The sequence below is a fragment of the Macaca nemestrina genome, chromosome 1, assembly GCF_043159975.1.
Source record: "Macaca nemestrina isolate mMacNem1 chromosome 1, mMacNem.hap1, whole genome shotgun sequence".
Taxonomy (NCBI): domain Eukaryota; kingdom Metazoa; phylum Chordata; class Mammalia; order Primates; family Cercopithecidae; genus Macaca; species Macaca nemestrina.
Window position 1 is genome coordinate 171,664,013 of NC_092125.1, and position 26,391 is coordinate 171,690,403.

Here is a 26,391-nt window from a genome sequence, read left to right on the forward strand (position 1 = left end):
CAGAGGCTGGGGCAGGGTGGGGAGGGGGTTTGTGGGGGAGTTAGGAGAGGGGAAGGAAAAAAAAGAATATACCTGTATTTATTACCACTGAGCTGTGCACTTAAATAAATGTGGCTACAAAAAACAACAACAACAAAAAAAAACAAAACAATATTAACAGGAATTTGGGAGAAGCTGATTACAACTCTCATGAATGACTTCAAGGAGTTCAAGATTTCAATGGGCCGGGCGCGGTGGCTCAAGCCTGTAATCCCAGCACTTTGGGAGGCCAAGACGGGCGGATCACGAGGTCAGGAGATCGAGACCATCCTGGCTAACACGGTGAAACTCCGTCTCTACTACAAAATACAAAAAAAAAACTAGCCGGGCGAGGTGGCGGACGCCTGTAGTCCCAGCTACTCGGGAGGCTGAGGCAGGAGAATGGCGTGAACCCGGGAGGCGGAGCTTGCAGTGAGCTGAGATCCGGCCACCGCACTCCAGCCTGGGCGACAGAGCCAGACTCAGTCTCAAAAAAAAAAAAAAAAAAAAAAAAGATTTCAATGAAGGAAGTCACTGCAGGTGTGGTAGAAATGGCCAGAGAACTAGAATCAGAAGTGGAGCCTGAAGATGGGACTGGATTGCTGCAATCTCATGATCAAACTTGAACAGATGAGGAGCTGCCTCCTATAGATAAGCAAAGAAACTGGTTTCTTCTTCTTCTCCTTCTTCTTCTCCTTCTTCTTCTTCTTCTTTTTTTTTTTGGAGATGGAGTCTCACTCTGTCTCCCAGGCTGGAAGTGCAATGGCGCAATCTGGGCTCACTGCAACCTCCGCCTCCCAGGTTCAAGTGATTCTCCTGCCTCAGCTTCCTCAGTAGCTGGGATTACAGGCGCCCACCACCACGCTCGGCTAATTTTTGTGTTTTTAGTAGAGACAGGGTTTCACCATATTGGTCAGGCTGGTCTCGAACTCCTGACCTTGTGATCTGCCCACCTTGGTCTCCCAAAGTGCTGGGATTACAGATATGAGCCACAAGGCCTGGCCAAAAGTGGTTTCTTGACATGAAATCTACTCCTGGTGAAGATGCTTTGAACATTGTTGAAATGACAATGAATCTAGACTATTACATAAACTTCATTGATAAAGCAGTCCTAGGGTTTGAGAGGACTGACTCCAATTTTGAAAGAAATTCTACTGTGGGTAAAATGCTATTAAACAGCATCCGATGTTACTGAGAAATCTCTCATGAAAGGAGTCAATCGATGTAGCAAATGTCATTGTTATCTTATTTTATGAAGTTGTCACAGCCACCCCAACCTTCAGCAACCACCACCCTGATCAGTCAGCAACCATCAACATGGAGGCGAGACTCTCCACCAGCAAAAAGATGACAACTTGCTGAAGGCTTAGATGATTGTTAGCATTTTTTACAAATAAATTATTTTAAAATTAATGTATGTACTTGTTTAGACATCATGCTAATGCACATTTTATAGATCATAGTGTAAACATAACTTTCACATATGCTGGGAAACAAACACATGTGACTCACTTTATTCTGATACTCGCTTTATTGTGGTAATCTAGAATGGAACCCATAATCTATCTGAAGTATGCCTGTAAACAAATAGGTTCAATATATATAGGTTGACTACCTTTTTAGCTTTTTCTGACCCAGCTCCAAGAAAAACAATTAAGATATTTCATTTTGGATCAAATATTGCTCCCCACCTTTCATGATCTGGGTGCTCATTCAGATTATCTTGAAATTGGAAAAATATTATTTTCCATTTACTTCCAGTAAACTGTGAAGTAGAGAAACTAAGTGCCTTTCTCAAAGTTTCTTCTTTCAAAGGTGACTGAATGATATAAGGGAAGAATAATAAATTATTCAGACATGTATTTATCTTCGATATCATCCCACAATGGTGGGAAGAACTATCTTTAGTCCTGATTTGACGCTTCCCAATTTACCCAAATAATCTATTTATTATCTCAAAACCTGAGATCTACGACTCTTTCATTCAAGGGTAATCATATATCCTGATTTTCCTGAGACAGCCTAGTTTATTTATGTTGTTCCAATTATTTATTTATTTTTGAGTCAGGGTCTTGCTCTGTCACCCAGGCTGGAGTGCAATGGTGCGATCATGGCTCACTGCAGACTTGATCTCCCAGACTCAACCAATCCTCCCACCTCAGCTTCCTGAGTAGCTGGGACTACAGGTGCGCACTACACACCAGGCTCATTTTTCATAAAGACGGGGTCTTGCCATGTTACCCAGGCTGGTCTTGAACTCCTGGACTCAAGCGATCCACTTGCCCTGGCCTCCCAAAGTGCTGGGATTACAGGCATGAGCCACTGTGCCTACTAATAGTTACCCAGTTTGGATGATAAATTATATCTTTTTCTCACATTCATCAAGCCATGACTATGGGAAGTGATTTAATGGCATTCTATCTCAATTTCTATATTACTAAGATAAGAAAGCCAGACCAGATGAGGGATGTAGTAGATACCTAGGGGGATCGTTGCCAGCACACAACTGCTTCTCTTTGTGAGGGACTGTCCTTCAAATCCTCTCATCACAAATACCATCCTTTATGGTGGGCAGCCAATTTTGTGTTGCTTGTCATGCCACTCCGGGTCACGGCTGAGGAGATTCTCTCTTTAGGGGGTTTTAAATTGGAGCTGAGACACAGTTCTTTTCTACATGTTCATTAAGCTTCTGTGAGATGTCCATATTCTGCCACACAGATGAAGGGACTGGAAAAGCCATCATTTCCCGAGGCCCTGGTGCATCCTGATCTTCAGGTTCCAGGAAGGAGTCACATGATTACAATAGATTCTACTTTTTTGGTGAAGCTGTTGCTATGGGCTGAATTTTTATGTCCCTCTGCAAATTCATATGTTGAAGCCTTAATTCACAATACGATGGTATTTGGACGTGGGGCCTTTGAGAAGCAACAAGGTCATGAGGATGGAGCCCTCATAGAGGAAATTAGTGCCCTTACAATAAGAGACATAATGTCTCCCTTCACCATGTGTGTGCATACAGCAGGAACACTGTCTGCAAACCAGGAAAGACAGCCCTCACCAGGAACCAAATTATCTCAGCATCTAGATGTTGGGCCTCTCAGCCTCCAGAACTGTGAGAAATAGATGTCTATGGTCAGCGCAAGCTGACTGGGACAATTATTTGAACTAATTTCTGTTCTTTGCAACCAAAAAGTATTCATTGATATGGTTTCTTAGGCTCCTGCTAATTCTAAATATTAATTTGTAAATCTAACTGACATACCTCTTTCAATCTCCTAGTCTTGTGCTCTTTCAGATGTTCAGTAATTTGCCTTGGCATCCAAAAAGATACAAAAGAAGAAAAAGAAAAAGGGAAAAAGCTTTCTGTCCAAAGGAGCTTTCTATGCTCTTGACCTACAATTCTGGTTTTCTTATCTGTTTTTAGCTTCCTCATCTGATTACTGACAAAGTGGGCTTTCTGAGGTCTTCCAGATAGTTCTAGTAACTTCTGTCTCAGCTTCATGATGCCTAGTCCCAGAAAGACAGTAACATTTTACCTTAGGGGTAAGTGAATTCGTTTTTTCCCCAGATTCTGAATTTCCAACTCAATAAAATGTCATTCAGTAGCAAATTATGGTAGCTCTGGATACTGAAGATAACAACCTCAAATGAGAAATACCTCTATAGTCATGTGCCACATAATAATGACTCAGTAAAGGATGGACCACATATATGATGGTGGTCCCATACGATTATAATACCATACTTTTATTGTACCTTTTCTATGTTTAGATATAAAAATATTTACCATTGTGTTACAGTTGCCTACAGTCTTCAGTACAGTAACATGCTGCCCAGGTTTATAGCCTGGGAACAATAGCCTTATATCATATAGCCTAGATGTGGAGTGGGCCAGATCATCTAGGTTGTACACTTTATGACATTAATACAACAAAATCATTCAGTGATGCATTTCTCAGAAATGTATCCCTGCCATTAAGGCCTGACTGTATTTGCAAAGCTCCTAAGCCATATTATAATGGATTTTCATTGTGTTTGACTTTTCCCCTTATAGACTGGTTTCAACTACTGTAGTGGGGGAAGACAATCTGATATAAGTTAAGTCTTCTTATATTTATGTACCAGAGATGGGATACTTAATTATAACGTTAACCTAGCAGAAGTAGAATTAGGGTTAATCCAATGAAAATTCAGCAAAAGTAAATGAATACAAATCCTTTTGTTATACTATACAAACTTTCACTTTAGAGATCTTTAATGAGATTTGTTTCAATAAAATTAATTATTCAAAAATATGAAGTGACAGGTTTTCAACTACTTTTAATTTTTTATAGTTCAACTAACACGAATAGAAATTTATACTGGGCCGGACATGGTGGCTCACGCCTGTACTCCTAGCACTTTGGGAGGCTGAGGTGGGTGGACTGCCTGAGCTCAGGAGTTCGAGACCAGCCTGGGGAACATGGTGAAACCCTGTCTCTACTAAAAATACAAAATATTAGCCGGGCGTGGCGGCGTGCACCTGTAATTCCAGCTACTTGGGAGGCAGAGACAGGAGAATAGCTTGACCCTGGGAGATGGAGGTTGCAGAGAGCCAAGATCACGCCATCGCACTCCAGCCTGGAGCGACAGAGTGAGACTGCATCTCAAAAAAAAAATCAAAAAGAAATTTATACCGAAGAGCAGCTCAATTAAATCTACTAAAAATAACTGCCAAATTGGAAGTAAAAGTTAATTAACTTAAGTTAGGAATGGAAATATTAATTATATAAAAATTAAAGTTTAGCTGAAGTAACAGATTTGCCTGAGGTGTGAACATCGTGTCATATTATACCTAACAATACCCCACCCACACTTTTATTAAAGCAGAAAGATTATGAAAAGTGACAAATTATTATTAAAGAACTGAGTTGAAATCCATGTAATTTGAATTGGTGATAATTAAATCTGAGAATCCTTCTCTGTAATTTACTTTTTTTTTTAAGAGGCAGGGTCTTGCTCTGTTGTCCAGGCTGGGGTGCAGTGGCACAATCATAGCTCACTGTAGCCTTGAAGCCTCTAACTCCCAGGTTCAAGGAATCTCCCACCTCAGCCTCCCAAGTAGTTAGGAGTACAGGTATGTACCACCATGCCTGGCTAATTTTTTTGGTAGAGACAAGGTCTTGCTATCTTGCCCAGGGTGGTCCTGAACTCCTGGGATCAGGCAATCCTCTCATCTCAGCCTCCCAAAGTGCTGGGGCTACAGGTATGAGCCACTGTGCCTGGTCTAATTTTTTTCTTTAAAAAAAAAAGCAAATCATAAGTACTTATAACGATGAGTATTTTTATAGGTTAACTTTTAATCTAATAATTCCACTTCTGAGAATGTATCCTAGGCTGGGCACCTGTAATCCTAGCACTTTGGGAAACCAAGGTGGGTGGATCACTTGAGGTCAGGAGTTCGAGACCAGTCTGGCCACTCAGGAAGCTGAGGCATGAAAATAGCCTGAAGCCAGGAGGTGGAGGCTGCAGTAAGCTGAGATCACACCACTGCCCTCAAGCCTGGGTGACACAGTGAAACTATGCCAAAAAAAAAAAAAAAAAAAAAAAACCCCAAAAAAGACTTATCCTAAAAAATTAAAAAACCCAGTCATCCCTCTCATGGCTATTCTTTTAAAAGAGAAAAAGGGCAAAAAACTACATATTAACCAACAAACGATTATCCTAATGATCATATATCAATAAATGGAAAACTGTGGTACTAAACAGAGGTAGGGGAGGATGATACAGATGTAAATGCATTGTCGTAGAAAGAAAACACTGCATGCAGAGTGAAGAACATAACAAATTTCATGCAACCTATTTATTTACCACATTATTTTCATTTACGTAAAAGTTTCTATGTGGGTTCAAAGAAAGTTCTGTGAGTATCTCTACTAAATGTCAGCAATGGTCATATCTGTGGTGGGATTTAAGGTGATTTTCAGTTTGTTTTTCTATATTGACATTTTATAACTATAATAGTACCATGTAACAAACGCTTACAACGTAGAGGGCACACACACATACATGTGCACACAAGCCTAATACATTACTTGTCCCACTCAAACCAGTAGAGAACTGCATGGTTACCTCATTAAATAGATGGAGAAATTGAGGCACAGTGAGTTTAAGAAATTTGACCAACATAACACGTCTAGAATCAGAACTTATAGCCAAAATCTTTCAGTTTAAAAGCTTATTAATTAAAAAACATTCCCTAAGAGTATTTACCTGGGGTGAAAAAAAAGCCATAGAATAAGTAACTCTTTTTTGGCCGGGCGCGGTGGCTCAAGCCTGTAATCCCAGCACTTTGGGAGGCCGAGACGGGCGGATCACGAGGTCAGGAGATCGAGACCATCCTGGCTAACCCGGTGAAACCCCGTCTCTACTAAAAAATACAAAAAACTAGCCGGGCGAGGTGGCAGGCGCCTGTAGTCCCAGCTACTCGGGAGGCTGAGGCAGGAGAATGGCGTAAACCCGGGAGGCGGAGCTTTCAGTGAGCTGAGATCTGGCCACAGCACTCCAGCCCGGGCGACAGAGCGAGACTCCGTCTCAAAAAAAAAAAAAAAAAAAAGTAACTCTTTTTTTAATTCTCTGAAATTGGAATTCTAATTTATAGGGCTCACAAAGTAGAAACCTCAGATCAAGAAATGCTCCAATGAAAGTATAATAGATATGTTGAATATTTACCCATTTATTCACTTACTCAACAATCATTGCATAAGTGATGAGGATACAGGAATTTTCATTACCATTGTCATCATAGCTGCCATGTATTAAACACTAAGTGTGTTCCAGGTACCAGATTCTCTGAAAGCCACTTTGTAGAAGTGACTTTGTCAGATATGGTTGCTACCCTCAAGGATCTGGTACTCTGTAAGTGACATGGTTTTGGAAACAAATAATTGCATTGCCATATGATGTGTGTAGGCATAAAATAAGAAGCAATTGTCTCATCTTGGAGGTGGGTGTTTGCCCTTAAGAAGGAGTAGACAAATGTTTAGAGAGAAGCTTAGCAGGCACAGGGGAAGTGAGTGGCAAGAGGACTCCACGACTGGGGAAAAGCATATGAAAGGCACGCAGGTGTGAAACTCAAGGTCTCGCTGTAGGAACCACAGGTACCTTTTCAGTGTAGCTTTCAGGCTGGAGAGGAGGGAAGTAGACTGACAGAGATAATAGAGGTAGTTTCTTCTTTCCAAAAATCTTGGGCACTGGCCCCCATTTGAAGAGGATGCCCACTTTCCAAACCACTGCTCCCACTTTGCAGATGGGAGAACCGAAGGGAGGAAAGGGGTGTCAGGTTAGAGATAGGACAGGGCAGATGCCTGAAACTCAGGTGAAACACAATTTCACAATAATGAAAAAAGACTTCTGAATAAATTATCACATTAATTTTTTCCTTGGAAAAGACAAAATAGTGTACAAGAAGCAGCCACTTCTTAATACCTTGGGCAAAGGAGCAGGTTTCAAGGACTCAGTTTAATGGAAATTGCAGTGCTGAAGTAAGATTTTCCACAGCTGCAATTTAATCTATTTCTTGTGAAGTATAATGTTTCCAAAGGATCACATTCATTTAAAAGGCTTAAAGATGAGAGATTTATTTTCTCTCAAAACTAATTAAATTGAAATACATTCTAAAGGCAGCATAATAGTAATATGCAGCTCACGTCTGTCTAAATTTGTTATATGGGGAAAATAGTAAGATATCCTTTTGAATTCTAAACCCTGACATGTTTTTGAAAAATACTGACTTTGAGAAAATTGAGAAATATGTTTCTGTGTTGTTCTAATTTTGAATACTCCTGTGGAAGTTGCTCCAATTGCCACAAGCTGTTTCACTTGGCCAAATGAAGTAGGTGACTATAGGTACTTTCCTATTAGCTGCATGGCAAAGGAAAGAATAAATGAATGAAGGCACAGAATAATCCACCTCTTATATTGCAGAGGAATCATGGTTTCCTAGGACATGGAGATATTACAGCCTAACTCTATCAGTAGTATTGTTAGCCACAAAAGCAGACAGGACTCAGGTGAAAAATGACCTGGAATTTCTTCTTCCAAGAACATCGCTATATGCCACCAGTCAAGACTTTCCCTAAACTAGTAATGCTTAATGTTTCCTCCTTTTCATAAAAGCAGCTGATCTAATTAGAACCCCACCTCAATTCTCTCTGTTGCTAGAAATCTTTTATCTTGCCTTCAAAATATTTTACTTGTCCCTTGTATAGACATAGTCAAAAACCCATTCAGTCATCAAAGGACTCTATCAATAAACTCCCTAACTGTGCCCCCTTCCAACTCCAGTTTCTCTCTCTCTCTCTCTTTTTTTTTTTTTTTTTTTTTTTGAGACGGAGTTTCGCTCTTGTCGCCTAGGCTGGAGTACAGTGGCACGATCTTGGCTCACTACAACCTCTGCCTCCGGGGATCAAGCGATTCTCCTGCCTCAGCTTCCCAAGTAGCTGGGATTACAGGCATGCACGACCATACCCAGATAACTTTTTTGTATTTCTGGTAGAGACAGGGTTCCACTATGTTGGCCAGGCTGGCCTTGAACTCCTGACCTCAAATGATGAACTTGCCTCAGCCTCCCAAAGTGCTGGGATTACAGGCATGAGCCACTGTGCCCTGCTCTCTTTTTCTTTCTTTTAAACAGTAATCTTGTTAGTGAATCAGTCCTGCAGGGGCAGGATTACATCATATACAGTTGATAGTTTTTAAAGTATAACTCATAGAGTCCAGCACTGCCACACTGCTCACCATGACAGAGAAGGTTGGTGTTCCTGTACTTTTGTAATGATGACACTGAGATTCACAAACTCAGTGACTTATAAAGGGGTTCTAGGTAAGGAGGTGGCAGAGCCAGAATCCAAGCTCAAGTCTCCTGATCTCAAAGCCTCTACGTAGGTTCAGGGCCTCTGGAATGGGTAACAAGAAGACAGAACTTGGTGCCATGGGACTCCTGCTACCTCTGTAATACTCATCCCAATCACCTGCATCCCCAGCTTCCTGCCACCACTAAAACAACAAAACAAAACCCAGCACCCAATTCTCATTCTATTATTTTTGTACAGTGGTAAAGACAGAAAAACCCAACTCAAGTGTCAACTTTAAAAACTCTGGGCCAGGCATGTTGGCTCACACCTATAATCCCAGCACGTTGGGAGGCTGAGGTGGGAGGATCACCTGAGGTCAGAAGTTTGAGACCAGCCTGGTGAAACCTCGTCTCTACTAAAAATACAAAAATTAGCCGGGCATGGTGGTGGGTGCCTGTAGTCCCAGCTACTCGGGAGGCTGAGGCAGGAGAATTGCTTGAACTTGGGAGGCAGAGGTTGCAATGAGCCGAGATGGTACCACTGAACTCCAGCCTGGGCGACAGAACAAGACTCTGCCTAAAAGAAAACCAAAAAAACAACAAAAACAAAAACCACAACTCTGCCTCATCTCAGCACAGTACTACTTTCTTCCTTACCTGTGTATGTAGAGAAAAACTTGCTCTAATGATAGAATTTTCACCTATCAGGTTGCCTAAGGTCTTATAATATCCAGTATTTGCTAGCTTTTGGGGTGGAAGGAGTGGAACGGCCTCTCTTGTTTTGTTTTGTTTTGTTTTGTTTTGAGATAGAGTCTCACTCTGTCGCCGAGGCTGGAGTGCAGTGGTGTGATCTCAGTTCACTGTAACCTCCACCTCCCAGGTTCAAGCAATTCTTGTGGCTCAGCCTCCCAAGTAGCTGAGATTACAGCTGTGCAGCACCATTTTTGGCTAATTTTTGTATTTTTAGTAGACATGCGTGGGCCAGGCTGGTCTTGAACTCCTGACCTCAGGTGATCTGCCTGCCTCAGCCTCCCAAAGTGCTGGGATTACAGGTGTGAGCCACTGTGCCCCGCCTCTGTTATATACTGTTAATGGGGCAGAAAATATACAAATAAAGCAAAATACAAAAGGCTAATATAAGAAAACTTCTCTCAATTCTAAGAGCATATTTTTCCAGGCTGCGTTTCAGTACAGTCACTACAATATCCACAGGACAGGAAGGAAGTTGGGAAGGCGCTGGACAAAGGAGGAAATGGAGGCCCAGAGAACAATCCCAATAGGTTATGGAAGACATGGGGGAAAACTGCAGAAAGAAGAGTCGAGAGAGGCACTGCTGAAAATTACTCCTTCTGTAAATTTCTTCTCCAGCATACGTTCTTGTCACTACTTTTTTTTTTTTTTTTTAACAGATTTCTTCAGTAATCTGCTTCTTCAATCATCATTTTTACTTTCTATTTTCATGGCACTTTCCATAATTTTAAGATAATTTGGCTCACTGGCGAGACCACACATAAAGCTTTTGTGAGAGCAATAATGAGGACTGCAGTAATAAAAAATAAACGATTGTCATTCCTCCAAGACAAGAATATGGATTTTTGGCCTCAATATTTCAGTGGCATAAGGAAGTATGACTAAATAATTTAACTATTCCCCAAACAAGCCACAGTCAGAAACAAAAATGGCAGAAATAGAACTCAAAAGACTTCATAGCAGGAAACAAAAGAATGAGGCCAACCGATACGAACTAGGTTTTACATAATAGTTTCTGCAGCTGGAAAATAAAACTCTGACTCTCTGAAGGAACTGAAGGGTAAAGGTCTTTAATTATGAAGTTCAGACAAGCTCTCCTAGTGCAAGAACAAGCTCATCAAATTAATTTTCTTCTTCTTTGGTTCTTAGGCGATGAATGTAATTTCACAACTACATACTACTTTTAATTAATTCGAAGTGGAATTAAATTTTTAGAAGATAGGCTGGGCACAGTGGCTCACATCTGTAATTCCAGCCCTTTGGGAGGTTGAGGTGGGAAGATTGCTTGAGCCTAGGAGTTGGAGATCAGCCTGGGCAATACAGAAAGACTTTGACTCTATAACAAATTAAATAAAAATTAGCTGGGCTGGGCGCAGTGGCTCACGCCTGTAATTCCAGAACTTTGGGAGGCGGAGGCAGGCAGATCACTTAAGGTCAGGAGTTTAGACCAGCCTGACCAACATGGTGAAACCCCATCTCTACTAAAAATACAAAAAAAAAATTAGCCAGGCCTGGTGGCGCATGCCTATAATCTCAGTTAATCAAGAGGCTGAGGCAGGAGAATAGCTTGAATTTAGGAGGTGGAGGTTGCAGTGAGCTGAGATCACGCCACTGCACTCCAGCCTGGGTGACAGGGTGAGACTCTGTCTCAAAAAGGAAAAAAAATAAATAAAACCATTATATATATATATATATATATATATATATATATATATATATATATTAGCTGGGCACACTGGCATGCACTTGTAGTCCTAGCTACTCAGGAAGCTGAGGAGGGAGGATTACTGGAGCCCAGGAGTTTCAAGTTACAGTGAGCTATGATCATTCCATTGCACCCCCAGCCTGGGTGACAGAGCGAGACCCTGTCTTTAAACACATACACACACAAACAAACTAAGAAGATAAGAATAGCATGGAATTGTATTGTGAGAAACTACCTTGGGTGTTTTAAACTAGTACTAGATAAATTGCATTAATCTGTATCTACCAAAAGTATTAATACAAAATGGTAATGAATTCACTTATTACCTTCTAGAATCATTATTAATCCAGAACTCAACTTAAAAACATAGGCTTTGAGTCAGAAAAGCCAGTGTCTGCATATTTATCCCAATCCTTAATGTCACAGTTTCCTTACCTATAAAATGAGAATTTAGGCCCCTACTTCATAGGGTTATGGTAAAAGTTAAGAGAGAGAATGCGTGTAAAGAATTTAGCACTGCCAGGCAAATAGTAAGTACTCAATGTTAGCTCAATTCCCTATTCAGCACCAACCTCACTCCCAATGTCTTTTAATGAGCACATCTTTTGTAACTGAAACTGAGTATAACATAATTGATTACTTAGGGAACATGATTAGCAAGACACAGATAGCTATTGGTGACAATGCTGTAATGACCAGAGGACTGCACTTAGTGTGTGAGGCTGACCACTCAGCCAGCACCACAGTCTTCTGGTGACTTTTAGACTTGTGAACCGGGCTGCAGATCATCTTACGAATAACAAAATGAGGTGACTTTGGCTTTGCATAGGGGAAGGTCATATTCAGGGCTTGCTTACAAAATGTATTTGTGTCAGGTTTAATCACCCGTTTCTTAATAGCTTTGAGATACAATATTGACATACAACAAATCACATACTAAAATGTAATATTTTAGTATTAGTGAATAGTATTTAGTATTAGTGAAACCATAGCTACAATCGAACACTTGATCAATTTATTTTTACACTTTCAGCTATTTAGAACCTATCTCTGGCCAGGCACAGTAGCTCATCCCTATAATCCCAGTACTTTGGGAGGCCAAGGCGGGCAGATCACTTGAGGTCAGGAGTTCAAGACTAGCCTGGCCAACATGGTGACACCGCATCTCCACTAAAATACAAAAATTAGCTGGGCTTGGTGGTGTGCACCTGTAATCCCAGGTACTCAGGAGGCTGAGGCACAAGAATTACTTGAACCCAGGAGGCAGAGTTTGCTGTGAGCCAAGATTGTGCCACTGCACTTCAGCCTGGGCGATAGAGCAAGACTCCATCTCACAAAAAAAAGAAAAGAAAAGAAAAGAAAAGAACCTATCTCTATTAATAAAGCTACAGGAAAAGTTATTTTCTTGCAATTTTTAATTCTTTGTTCTTCTTCCTGTTCCTCAAACTACTGTTTCTGTAATGGGATATTTTATTACATGAGGTCTCTGAGGGCATAGTTATTTCATTAAGAAACACACTTCATAAAATTGCATCCATGTATGGTAATCTAAAAGCGCCAATCTAGATGACAGAAGCTTCTGACTATAAATTATAAGCAATCTTATCCATACATATGCAGAAGCTAGTGATTTATTAACTACTCTACTGTACTTCCAAACATATCTAAGTTTTCCAGAAGATTTCAAAAACAGTTCACTGGCAGCAAGCAGAGAGTCACGGATAAACTGCTGAGACAGTGGTGCTGGTAAGGGCTCCTGGCAGGAGTTCTGCATAAAGCAGCTGCATGTATACTTGGGCAAATCATTTAACTTTCATGGTTTCAGTTTTTTCTCTTATAAAATAAATATTACTGGGCCAGGCGTGGTGGCTCAAGCCTGTAATCCCCACACTTTGGGAGGCCGAGATGGGCGGATCACGAGGTCAAGAGATTGAGACCATCCTGGCTAACACGGTGAAACCCCGTCTCTACTAAAAAATACAAAAAACTAGCCAGGCGAGGTGGCGGGCGCCTGTAGTCCCAGCTACTCGGGAGGCTGAGGCAGGAGAATGGCGTAAACCTGGGAGGCGGAGCTTGCAGTGAGCTGAGATCCGGCCACTGCACTCCAGCCTGGGCGACAGAGCGAGACTCTGTTTCAAAAAAACAAAACAAAACAAAACAATATAACCTTGGTACAGGGAAAAGCCTTTCAAATTATTACCAAAACAATAATGGAAAATAACCATGTGTTTTCTTACATAAAAATTAAAAACTTTGTGTTCACACACACACACGGAGTCAGAAGACACACACACATATATATACAGTCAGAGGACAGAGCGAGACTCCGTCTCAAAAAAAAAAATTAAAAAATATTACTGGACACTGAGATCTGAGATTACCTGTAGCTCTGTCTTTGTCTGTGACAAATATGAGACACATTCATGCTTTTGATTTTTTCATGATTCTTAAATATCATTTTACACATGTGCAAAATAACAGGATTTTACTTGGGTTATCCTTCAGGTAAATGATACAAAGGGAATGTACTGCACACTTCTTCTATCTCAAAAGGCTTGGGAGCCAGACGATACACAGCTCAATATACTAGCCCGATCAATTGTGCACTTCTTGTGCCACCCACTTTGTTCCTTCTGGCTGCTTCTGGAACCTGACAAATCACTCCAATTCCCTGCACATCCCCATCAACTCTTTTTTCCCACATTTGCACTGAAGGGAAGATGATAAATGAATCCTATATTCATATGACAGCCCCATGCCCAGGCCTGTGCATTTTCCGGGACTAATTGCTTTGGGAAAGCCAATACTCTAGCGTAAGTCTCATTCCAGTCTACATGGTGATTATATGTTAATGCCTTTTGAAATTAATTCAGTAACCCTCTTACTAGCGTGGAAGTAAAGGGTAAAGAAGCTGAGATTTAATCATATTGTCTTTCAGGGGCTTAATGTAAAATTTCTTTTGTATGTGAACTGAGCCATTGATGGACAGAATGTGCTGACTGCTCTTCCACTGTAATGGTGCAGTCCCACAGCAAAACTGCTAGCAAATGTCACACCAAAAGTCTGTCATGCACAGGGCTCTCAAAGAGAAGCTGAGTTTCTGGCTTCAAAGAAGCCACAATGTATGCTTGACCTCTCTTTTTGCTATTTTCTATAAATTAGCCTCATCTAAGGGTCTGAAGGAATTAAGATCAGGTATAAATAAAAGGAAACTGTGAGCAAAGCCATACCATAGAGACAAAACAGTAATGATAAATCATATATGCAAACAATGAAGTTATAAAAATAATCAAGATACTGAGCATTTTACTTCAATTGAGGGAGGGACTATACATATAAACAGCGTCAGGGGGTAAAGCAACCACTCATGATTGCTCTCAGAAACCCAACAGGTATAATCTAAAAGCCCACTTGCAAATGCTTCCTATATAATTCAGTATAATTCTACAATCTACTACACTGCAATATCCAAAGAACAGCTATTATAACACTGGCTTTAGCTTTCTTGGCTCATCATTAAATCAATTTCCTATACTCAACTCAAAAGCACATTGGAGTCTGGATTATACTATATACAAATTCTTCACATATCATAGAATAATAATTGAAAATTTTTTTTGTCAGGCACAGTGGCTCACGCCTATAATCCCAGCACTTTGGGAGACTGAGGAGGGCAGATCACGAGGTCAGGAGATCGAGATCACCTGGCTAACATGGTGAAACCCTGTCTCTACTAAAAATACAAAAAAATTAGCTGGGTGCGGTGGCGGGTGCCTGTAGTCCCAGCTACTTGGGAGGCTGAGGCAGGAGAATGGTGTGAACCCGGAAGGCGGAACTTGCAGTGAGCCAAGATGGCGCCACTGCACTCCGGCCTGGGCAACAGAGCAAGACTCTGTCTCAAAAAAAAAAAAAAAAAAAAAGAAAAGAAAAAAGAAAATTTTTCTGAGCTCTAAAAAGAAATTAGGGAAATGGTTCTTACATTAATTTAATTCTCTATCATCCCTGACCTAAAGTCCAATGAGAAGATGGGTTATAAATGCTTAAGAATCCTGTATATGGGCTGGGCACAGTGGCTCACTCCTGTAATCCTAACACTTTGGGAGGCTGAGGCAGGTGGATCACCTGAGGTCAGGAGTTTGAGACCAGCCTGACCAATATGGTGAAACCCTGTCTCTACTAAATACAAAGAATTAGCCAGGCGTGGTAGCATGCACCTGTAATCCCAGCTACTTGGGAGGCTGAGGCAGGAGAATTGCTTGAACCTGGGAGGCGGAGGTTGCAGTGAGCCAAGATGGCGCCATTGCACTCCAGCCTGGGCAACAAGAGCAAAACTCTGACTTGGGAACAACAACAAAAAGAATCTTGTATATGCATTTTTCCATTCTCCCAGCTCTTCAGGATGTTGTATGGAGCCATCAAGGAATAAAAAGATGACTTCTCTATGGGACATACTTTCAGAGACAAAGGCATTAATATATATGAACTAAAAAGAACTGAGCTAAACAACTCTGAACAAAATATGAATAAAATCAAAATCATCCGAAATGTATTAAGGTATTGCTATGTACCAGATACTCTTACTAATTCCCACAGTATCTTCTGAGGTTGATGCTGTACAATCACTAGACTGGAAGCTCTGTGAGGGCAGGTATTATGTATTTTGTTCACCAATAGAGAATCTACACTTTGTTCATACAGTGCCTGCTATATGACAGATGCACAGTAAGATATTTGCTGAATGAATTAATAATCTCCATTTGAAAAAGGAGGTAGCTGAGGCTTAGAGAAGATAAACAATTAGCCAAAGATACATGATGCCAGAATCTGTATTCCAACGATTTGTATCGTTATCTTTTGTATTCGTTATCTTTTTTTTTAACTACAGAATCTTTGTGGAGTGATGGGGAGTTAAGTTATTGGTATGTTTAATCTTTCTGCTCATTCCGTCTCTGCATGAAGATGAAGTTGCTGAACTGCAATGAAAGGGCCAAATTCAGAAAGTCAAAGGAAAGAATAGAAGGAGTCCAATAAAGCAAAATGTTCTTATTTTTTATCCAGCAGAGTTCTTCCAGACTCCAGCTTAGCAAACAGATACCTGAAGTTTCTAAGGGGGTGGAAGTCTGTTTTAATTAACAGTTAACTATTCACCATGCTGTGCTATTGTGATATAATCAGAAATACATATTTGTTCTCTGCTTGCAGTTTCTGGCACAGAGCTCCTAAAACCCTTGTAATTTCCTGAGCAACAGGGGTGCTAGGTGCTAGGTACATCTTTTTTTTTTTTTTTTTTTTTTTTTGGGTTCTCCTTTATATTTAATCAAAGACTGGTGAAAAAACATAAATACAACACAATTACTTCAGATCATTCTTCATATTGTATACACACAAACCCATGAACATAATCTGAAAGAAAGCTGTAGACAGCAATGAAATGCATACAGCTTTTTCTTCCCTCACTCAAAAAAAAAGTTTAAACACACAAACTTAGAATCTCATCAGCACACACTCTCTTGTGACAAATGATTCAGACATAAATAGTGGGTGCAAAGAAACTATATGCTAACATATGAATAACCTTTGTTCATGAAAAAACAGAAGCAGCCATAATAATTAAGATACTTTCAGTTACCGATAACTAGTTGTGCCCTAAAGGGCATTATCAAAAGAGAAATCATGCCGCAGAGAAAAGCGATATATACAGACACAATGAGAAAATAAACTGCAAGATGAATGCATGCATGTTTAATACTGGAAAAATCACAGCCCTCCAAAATTTCTGCACATTTGTTATAAAAGCCCTCTGCACTCAACTAAAATTAAAATGATCTTAAAAGGATAATACTTGTAAAGTTTAAGTCTTCTTAGCCACAGAAATTGCAATGGAAATAAATGTTCAGAGTCATTTTCAAAACAAAACCAAAACAAAACCAAAACAAAAATCTATTCTTCCGATGACATGCAAGACACACTGCTCTACATTCCCAATGACTAGGAAAAAAAACCCTCGAGTCAGTTTTTAGTTTGCAGATGCTCAAGGATTTTGTATTCCAGCAGGAGTTCAAATCTTTTTTTGTTTTAATATTTGGTCTCTGATCTGGGTTCCTGACACAGAGCTCCTAATCCCTTGGAATTCCTTGGGCAACAAGAGTGTCTTTTGTTCTAATGAGGCAACTCTTGGTGGGTTCTTGAATGGGAGATGGTTGCCAGAAGGACCAAACCATGGCTAAAAGCTTGGAATGTTCAGTTCCGACCCTCAGGGAGAATGAGGTAATAATTGCTCATGCCTACATGATGAAGCCTTAATAAAAACCCCTGAACTATGGGGTTTGAATAGCTCTTGGCTTGCTGAACATGTGGACCTGTCTGGAGGGTAGCACACCCAGACAGGGCATGGAAACTGTGCCCTCCCCTTCACTTACACCTCAACCTGTATATCTGTCTCTTCATCTGGTTGTTTGCCCGTATCTTCCTAACTTCCTTTATGGCTAAATGTAAGTAAATCGTTTCCCTGTCTTCTGTGAGTCATCCTAGGAAATTAAACCTGAGTAGGGGTTCATGGAAACTCCCAATTAAGAGCTGGTTGGTCAGAAGTTCAGGTCATAACCTGGGATTGCGAATGGCCTCTAAAGTGGTGGGAGACAGTGTTGTGGGACTGAGCCCTTAACCTGTGGGACTGACGCTGTCTCCAGGTACCTAGTGTCAGAACTGAATTGAATCATAGGATACTCAATTGCTGTCAGCTGGAGAACTGCTTGGCATGTGGGGGACAATCTTCACACATTTGATGTCAGCTGATGTTCTGCTGTCTAAGACAAGGAAAACTCTTTACCTCCTACATACATTACGCTGAGCAACTTCTGAAATATAACCAATAATCAAAAGCATTGAGACAAGTTATGGTAGGTCTTCTGAGTCCAGTGCTTGCTGCCGCATACATAGTGCTGAATTTTGTGTTTGACCCGTAAAATACTCTCATTACTCTGCAGCAACAGCTCATTTGTTACCAGTGTCTAATAAAATGTCAGACAGAGAAATAAAATACCCATGCTCCTGTTGTTCTGGATACCACAGGACATTCCATCTTGAGTCTTAATAAGGTAGAAAGAATGGAACAAGAATCCTCATATTCCAAATTATAGCCTTTGGAGTGTTTCCATATACCAAGCAAGACAGGAAATCTCTGTCTAGATATGTATAACACAACAGAGTGACTTAATATACATGATTCCCTAAAGATGAAAGCATAAAAAATCAGGAATCTCCTGAATCTAAACAAACTGGGTTGGTTAAAGAAGTTCCACGGGGATCAGGCCCGGTGGCTCATGCCTGTAATCCCAGCACTTTGGGAAGCCGAGGTGGGTGGATCACTTGAGGTCGGGAGTTCGAGACCAGCCCGACCAACATGGAGAAAGCCTGTCTCTACTAAAAATACAAAAATTAGCCGGGCATGGTGGCGCTTGCCTGTAATCCTGGCTACTTGGGAGGCTGAGGCAGGAGAATCTCTTGAACCTGGGAGGCGGAGGTTGCGGTGAACCAAGATCGCGCCATTGCACTCCAGCTTGGGCAATAAGAGGGAAACCCCGTCTCAAAAAAAAAAAAAAAAAAAAAAAAAAAAGTCCCATGGGGAGCACAGTATACCTCAGTGGCTGTAGCATGGGTCTTGGAGTCTGGCAAGCCTGGGTTCTTAACCACACTTAGTCACTTAGTTCTGCAATATTAGGTATGTTATTTACCCAGTTTCTCATCCATAAAATGGAGATAATAATAGTTGTTACCATAAAGCGTTCTTAAGAATACTGAATACAAATATGTACAATGCATATGTGCAGTGCTAGTAATAACTGAGTACACTGGCTCTAACTTTCATCATTTTTACTACCGCCATCACTTTTGTCTCATCTCTGAGGAAGTCTCTAAACATAAGCCAAAGGAAACAAACTGAGGTAATGAATAATATTAGTTACATAAGGTCATCTTTGACTTTATTTATGTAATGATTATGCTAGTCAGGGTTATGACCCAATGTGGGTCCCATTCAGGATGCTATATCATAAAAGAACAAGAAAAGAAAAGTATTCCTGGAAGTGACTTCTTTGCAGATACAGGTTTTAAGTGGGAAGAAGCAACCAGCGATTGGAAGAAAGAGTTGATGGTGATGGTCTTCCTGGTGCACCTGGCCAGCTGTGGCAGTAGTTATTATTAGGCAAGTAAAATTATGGATGACTGTAAATTCTATTCTGAGTCAAGTCTGAGGAGGAAATCATAAAATGCAAAATCAGTAAGCCTTCATTTCAAGTAAGCAGTCTAACACTCAGCGTCTCCGGGATTTAGCTCGCTTAAATGTCCTAAAGTTGGAACATTTTATCAAACAGGCCTTAAAGCACAATGGTTTACAGAGAGCTACAAGTCAAACTGCCTGCCACTGAATCCTAACACCATCATTTACTTTGTGATCTCACCAGTAAAAGAGGTTGTTCTGTTTGGTACCAGGTATATTTTAGCAGTTATTGTCATCATCATCATCATCATCATATCATCATCATTATTGCATTTCTCATTTTGTAATATAAATATCTTTTCATGTCTGTTTTCTTCTTCTAAACTGTGAGCTATACTAATGAAGGAACTGGATGTCTTCATCTCTTTTTCTGTTTCTGGTCATAATAGACACTCAGAAGTGTTAGCTGAAAGAATGAGTGAATGAACAACCAAATGAGTATCAAACTAAGATAAGCTCAGAACAGATACCTTGAATTTAAGTGTAGAAGAATAATAACCTTTTCAGATTATTAATGAAATTATCTAGAGTAATTTAAAGAGGATCAGTCATCTTCTTAGCTTCTCTTTTGTCTATTCTATTCCTAAAGAAAGAACCTATGTAACCTTAACCCATATCCTGAACTTCACAGACATTAACTATTATTTTTGAGACGTTCACAGGCTCTTGTTGGCTGTAACATCTTCCCCACTTGCCTGCCCCAAAAAACTGAAGAACAATAACAGTTACACATATGATTAATTCAAAGCCCAAAGAGAATTTTGATAAATACTACCAAAATTAGGTTAATATACAAACAAATTAATTTTGAATATTTAAAAATTGATATTTAAAACAAAGGTTTTAATATGTTTCGATGATATTTTACTGAAGAACTTCTAAAATATTCTGTGAGATTAGTTTTCACATAAGCAGCAAATAACATTTGCAAGCAACATTTCTGTTCTTGCTTTGAAAAATGATTTTAAGTAGTTGAAGGAAATATAATTTGACATCATTCTTTTCTTTCACCTCATTTTCCTGTAGAACATCCACTGCACCCATCCACTTCACCAAAAGACAAGTTAAAAACATATGCTTCTCACCTCTAAGAGTTCATCTCCAATACGCATTCGTCCATCTGTGGCAGCAGGTCCTTCCGGGTTAATTCCCACCACAAATATGCTCATGCGTGATCGGTCTTTATTACCAGCAAGGCTGAGTCCAAGTCCATTCTTATCTTTTTCAAGTTCAATAATGTGCAGTTCTCCAGGCAGATCTGCATATCTTTGTCTGATTTTTTCTATTAAAAGAATTTTTAAAACATTAAATAGAGTAGCTTGATCTGTATTATTGAGATGTCAGCATTTCCCCATCCTTACTGTGATTTCTCAACCACGGTACCCTTTTTGTTTTTGAAGAGACAGAGTCTTGCTATATTGCCCAGACTGGAGTGCTGCAGTGGCTGTTCACAGGCGTGACTATAGCACACTGCAGCCTCCAACTTCTGCCTCAGCCTCCCAAGTAGCTGGAACTACTAGTATGTGGCACTGTGCCAACCTCTATAATAATTTATTTTTGAGAATGAAGGTACTTAAGGCCATGCATGGCCTTAGATGTAGGTTACAGTTAAAAATTATTTTATTTCCTGCTAAGAAGTTTAACTCACCCATAAGACCTTCTGATTGTTCAGGTTCACACTGGCCTAGACTTTCTGTGGACTCTTCTTACCTAAGTCAATCAACACAAAGTGGCAGAAACCATGGTCCCTTTCCTATCTGCCCCAACCCAACCGCACTACAAACGGAAACAAAAATATTAACTGAGCACCAGATTTAAGGCAAGCAAAGTGTTTGGTCTTAGAGAGATAATGCTGAACAAAACAATCATGCTTTCTCCTCTTAGGACTTATGGTCCAGTAGGAAAGAAAATCAACAATTAATTCTAAATAATTACATTAATATATATTAAATAATTACATTAATATATATTAATACGAAGGGTACCAAATAACACTGGGTTATGGGAGCAAAAGCAAGAGGAATTAAGGGTGTTGGTTTAGCTGTCATATTTGAATTCATTCCACAAATCTACCACTTACTCAATACCTAACAATGAATACACTGTTTTATCTATCTCTATGAGGTTCCACTTCTTCATCTATAAATGTTACTATCCATTTCATGGATGTTGAGAAAATTAAACAACATACATGTTAAAGGGCTTAGCGGCTCATAGTTTATAGGTGTTCTATACTTCTCTTATTCCATCTTCTGTCTCACTTTGCTACCTCTATGTTAGGGTCAAAAGGACCTGTTTTAGGAGATGGCTGGCTATGTCTCACTTGTGTTGGTTCTGTGCAGCAAAACCACACTGACAAATCAGTGTGAGGATAGCACTGCCTTAAGCATGTCCTGTGCCCCACACAGCACAAGATCAGGCCAGGTGTGCCACCATACTCAAAAGCTACATGTCTACTACCATGGCTGGAAGCAATCATCTCAACAGCTTTTAAATAACAAATTGGTAGACTGTGACACTCTTGGAACTCTAAATGCTCATTCTAATGCTTCACTTATATTACATTTGCTGTCCTTAGGAGGGAACCTTGCAAATTAAAAGCTCAAGTCAAATCATTTGTCTTAAGGTAGAGTGGGGAAGATGACAGCCCAGTCCACTCCATCGCTTTACCAGACTCAACAAACACTGCTTTATAAGTGAGTAGATAAATTTAAACTCATAAAAATGACTTTATGCATGAATTTATAATAAAAGAATAAGGCATAAGGGGGGCTTATTTTAGAATGAAAATAAATCTGCTTTACAAGAATTTTGAAGAGAATCTTAAAGAACTCTCACTGAACAAAGCTTGTTACTAATAAATGAACATATTTAGCAAAATACAGTAAAATGAAGGACTTGCAAGATCACAAAACTGTTAACTACATAGGAAAAGAGTTAAGTCATATTTACACTGAAGTGAATAAATACAAGGCATTTTTGCTGGTCGGCAACCAAGAACAAGATGCTGTGTGGGTACTTGAATGAATAGAGACGAGTAAGACATGCATTACAATAAAGATGCTCACACAGCATAATAGGAGAGATAAAGTTAACACAACAAATATTCAACGACTGCAATTATTTTTTAAATTCCCAACCATTACGACTGCTGGTCACTGAATAAATACTAACTTATTAATTAGATCAGTGAATAAATACTAAATTAATTATGCCACCAATAATTGCTTTTATTTTATTTTATTTTTTGAGATGAAGTCTCGCTCTGTCACTCAGGCTGGAGTGCAGTGGTGCGATCTTGGGTCACGGCAACCTCCACCTCCCAGATTCTTGTGCTTCAGCCTCCTGAGTTGCTGGGATCACAGGTGTGCGCCACCACACTCAGCTAATTTTTTTATTTTTAGTAGAGACAGGGTTTCACCATGCGGCCCAGGCTGGTCTCAAACTCCTGATCTCAGGTGATCCGCCCGCCTTGGCCTCTTACAGTGCTGGGATTACAGACATGAGCCACCATGCCTGGCCCCAGTAATTGTTTTTAGAATTCCAAAAATGGATATGGCTAGAAAATATTTTTTGGAATTAGGAAAATTTAAGCAGTCTTGAGTATGGTACGCAATTTGATTATGTGATAAAGAACCTTGGTGGGTGAAATGGCAAGAGGAAAATGCAGCTGGGATAGGGAGGAGAACATAGGTAGCTGCTGTCTGCAAACTGGAAATTCTCTGGACTAGTGGGTGGGTGATCAGAAATAAGACTGAAAGGTTAGTTGGTAGGCTGTTTACAGCAATAATATTCCATTTTACGGGTTCTGCAGAGGTGCCATAGAGTCCCCCAGGATGGGGGCGTTGAGAGGAGGCTCCATTTAAGATCTTTTCTCCAGATTCAACCAGAGCACTTATGCTCTCATCTGCTTTGTTTATTGGACTTACATAGTAAGATAGTTAAGAAATGATATCACAGCTAAGAAAACAACACGAAACACCAATTTTAACACACCTCTCTCAGAAAGTAATAAAGCATCTTTTTTTTTTTAAAAAAAAGACGTTGATAACTTTAACAAGACAATACTCAAAATAGTAGATATAAGATAACTCTACACCTGACAGACACAAAATGCACATTTTTTGCAAATCACACACAGACCAAGTACAGAAACAGACTGCATATTGGGCCATAAAAGAAACTTCAATAGCTCTCAAAGACTCAATATTACACAGGCTGTGTTCTTGAAATACAATGCAATAAAACAAAAAAATTATAAATTAACAATAAAAAGATAACTTTAAAAACCTCAGGTGTTTAGAAATAATATTAGTAAAAAACCCAAGATTTTAAACAGAAAATTAAGAAATACAGTATTCACAATTGAATAAAAATTATAATTCTAGATGTCAAACTCGGGAGACACAGCTAAAGAAGAATTTAGAAGGCAATTTATAATTTTGAAGAATTTACCAGAAAACAAGAAAAGTTAAAAAAAAAAAAGCATTATAACCAAGAAATTGGAAAAATAGCTACATAGCAAATGCAAAGAAATAAGAAGACAGAAAATAGCAAAGATAAGGGCATCTGCTAATGAATGAATATAGAACTATCACCAACAAACAAATCAAAATAAAAATACATTCTGAAGTTCAATGAAATTAAAACCTACTTCTTGGAAAACATTAATAAGATAGGCTCTTTAAAAACTTAATGAGAAAAAAATAGATGATAAAAATAAATTACAAAACTGTATACAGTGACTCACGCTTGTAATCCCAGCATTTTGGGAGGACTGCTTCAGCCCAGGAGTTTGAGACAAGCCTGGGCAACATAGCGAGACCCTGTCTGTACAAAAAGTTTGAAAAGTTAGCCTGGCATAGCGGCACGCACTTATAATTTTGGCTACTCCGGAGGTTGAGGCGGGAGGATCATTAAGTCCAGGAGTTCAAAGCTACAGTGAGCCATGATTGTACTACTGCACTTTAGCCTGGGCTACAGCATGAGACTCCCATCTCTAAAAATAAATTTTAAAAAATTACAGAACTAAAAGAGAAAAATAACTGCAGACAGGTTTTTTAAATAAAATTATGGATAGTACCTCAATACAAACTGTAAGTTGGTACATTCTTAAATCTATATGATGTAGATACATTTCTCAAAAAAGTTAAAACACAATATTTAGTGCAAGAATAAATGTAAAACTGTGATGAACTAGTAGCTATTAAAGACATTGAAATGAGGCTGGGCATGGTGGTTCATGCCTGTGATCCCAGCACTTTGGGAGGCTGAAGCATCCCACATTCTGTGGCAGAATAGAAAGGATAAGGGTTAGGGTCACAATTAAGTTCAAACACAAGCTAAGACACTTAATATCTCTGATTCCTTGGACAAATTACTAAGCCTCTATGAACCCAGATTTCTTATGTAAAATGGGGTTGTTACCCTAAAAGTAGATGTTTCCTAAAAATGCCTGGGAGATAGGATCCAAATAATGTTAGGGGAAACAAACCCACATGATTTTTGTTTCCATGATATAGTTATGTTGAGGTTTACAGTTAGTCTTAAGTTGGTGACAAAGTTGCTCTTTTCTATTTAACTTTTTGTTTGTTTTAAGAAAAATGGAGACTTAAGAAAGAAAGCAGTTTTGCCCATGATGGCATGAAGAAAAGCCACACAGCCCTCTGGTGGGAACCATTAGAGGAAGAGACTAACATTGTTCTCCACCGAGTCTCTTCTTTGAGGCAAGGAGAAGACCCTGGAACATCTGCAGGTGCAGAGAAATGCCACCACTGGATCAAGTGTTTGTCCCGTGATATGTAGGCCACTGAAACAGCTTTACAATTGTGTGCTAGTAAAGTGTAGAATCAAAACCCTTTCTGTAGTTTCTGTTTGCGAAAATAAAAAAGTTCTGGAGATGGATGGTTGCACAATGTAAATGTATTTAACACTGAACAATACACTTAAAGATGGTAAAATAGTAAACTTTGTTATGTATATTTTACCACAATTTAAAAAAGAACCCCATAAGTGGCTTAAAAGACCCTAAAAAAATTGGCTCCCTTATCAACATCCCACTGAGGGACTAAGTTATAGGTTTATTATTCTAACTTTTAAAACCAGCAGCTTCTTCTTTTTTTTTTTTTTTTTTTTTTTTTTTTTTTTTTTTTTTTTGAGTCAGAGTCTCACTCTGTTGCCAGGCTGGAGTACAGTGGCGCGATCTTGGTTCACTGCAACCTTCGCCTTCTGGGTTCAAGCGATTCTCCTGCCTCAGCCTCCTCAGTAGCTGGGACTATAGGCATGCGCCACCACGCCCAGCTAATTTTTGTGTTTTTGGTAGAGACGGGGTTTCACCATGTTGGCCAAGATGGTCTCGATCTCTTGACCTCGTGATCTGCCTGCGTCGGCCTCCCAAAGTGCTGGGATTATAGGCGTGAGCCACCATGCCTGGCCAAAACCAGCAGCTGTATTTTTCTAGTCAATGCTTTTTGTGACCCTACTATAATCCTATTTATTCAATGAACTAATATGAATTGAATCCAAATTCAGGCCAGGCTTGTGATACAAAGGGAATACAATACTGAATTTGTTTTCAAGGACCTGAAAATCTATCATCAGAGACAAGCACACATATGACTAGTTAGAGCATTGAGAAAAATACCAACAGCTGAAGTTACTTGCTTATTTTAGTGTGTCGTCAGGAAAAACAACTAATATCTGCAAACTATACTGAATAGTATAGATATTCTCGCCAATTCTCAACCCACTGGTCAGCTACACTTTCTACTGTATCATGCCAAGGCCTCGTTTTGGTTGACATTTCCA

The 26,391-nt window shown here is 39.6% G+C and overlaps 1 protein-coding gene across 6 annotated transcripts in view; it reads right to left on the reverse strand.

The window, feature by feature from the left end:
• LOC105495168 (PATJ crumbs cell polarity complex component) overlaps positions 1–26,391 on the reverse strand; it is a 428,227-nt gene that overhangs the window by 161,207 nt on the left and 240,629 nt on the right. For all 6 annotated transcript variants that reach the window (XM_011764431.2, XM_011764430.2, XM_011764432.2 and 3 more), the window contains one exon: positions 20,670–20,866. In XM_011764431.2, the coding sequence (XP_011762733.2) occupies positions 20,670–20,866 (197 nt within the window). The remainder of the gene's footprint in view (positions 1–20,669; positions 20,867–26,391) is intronic.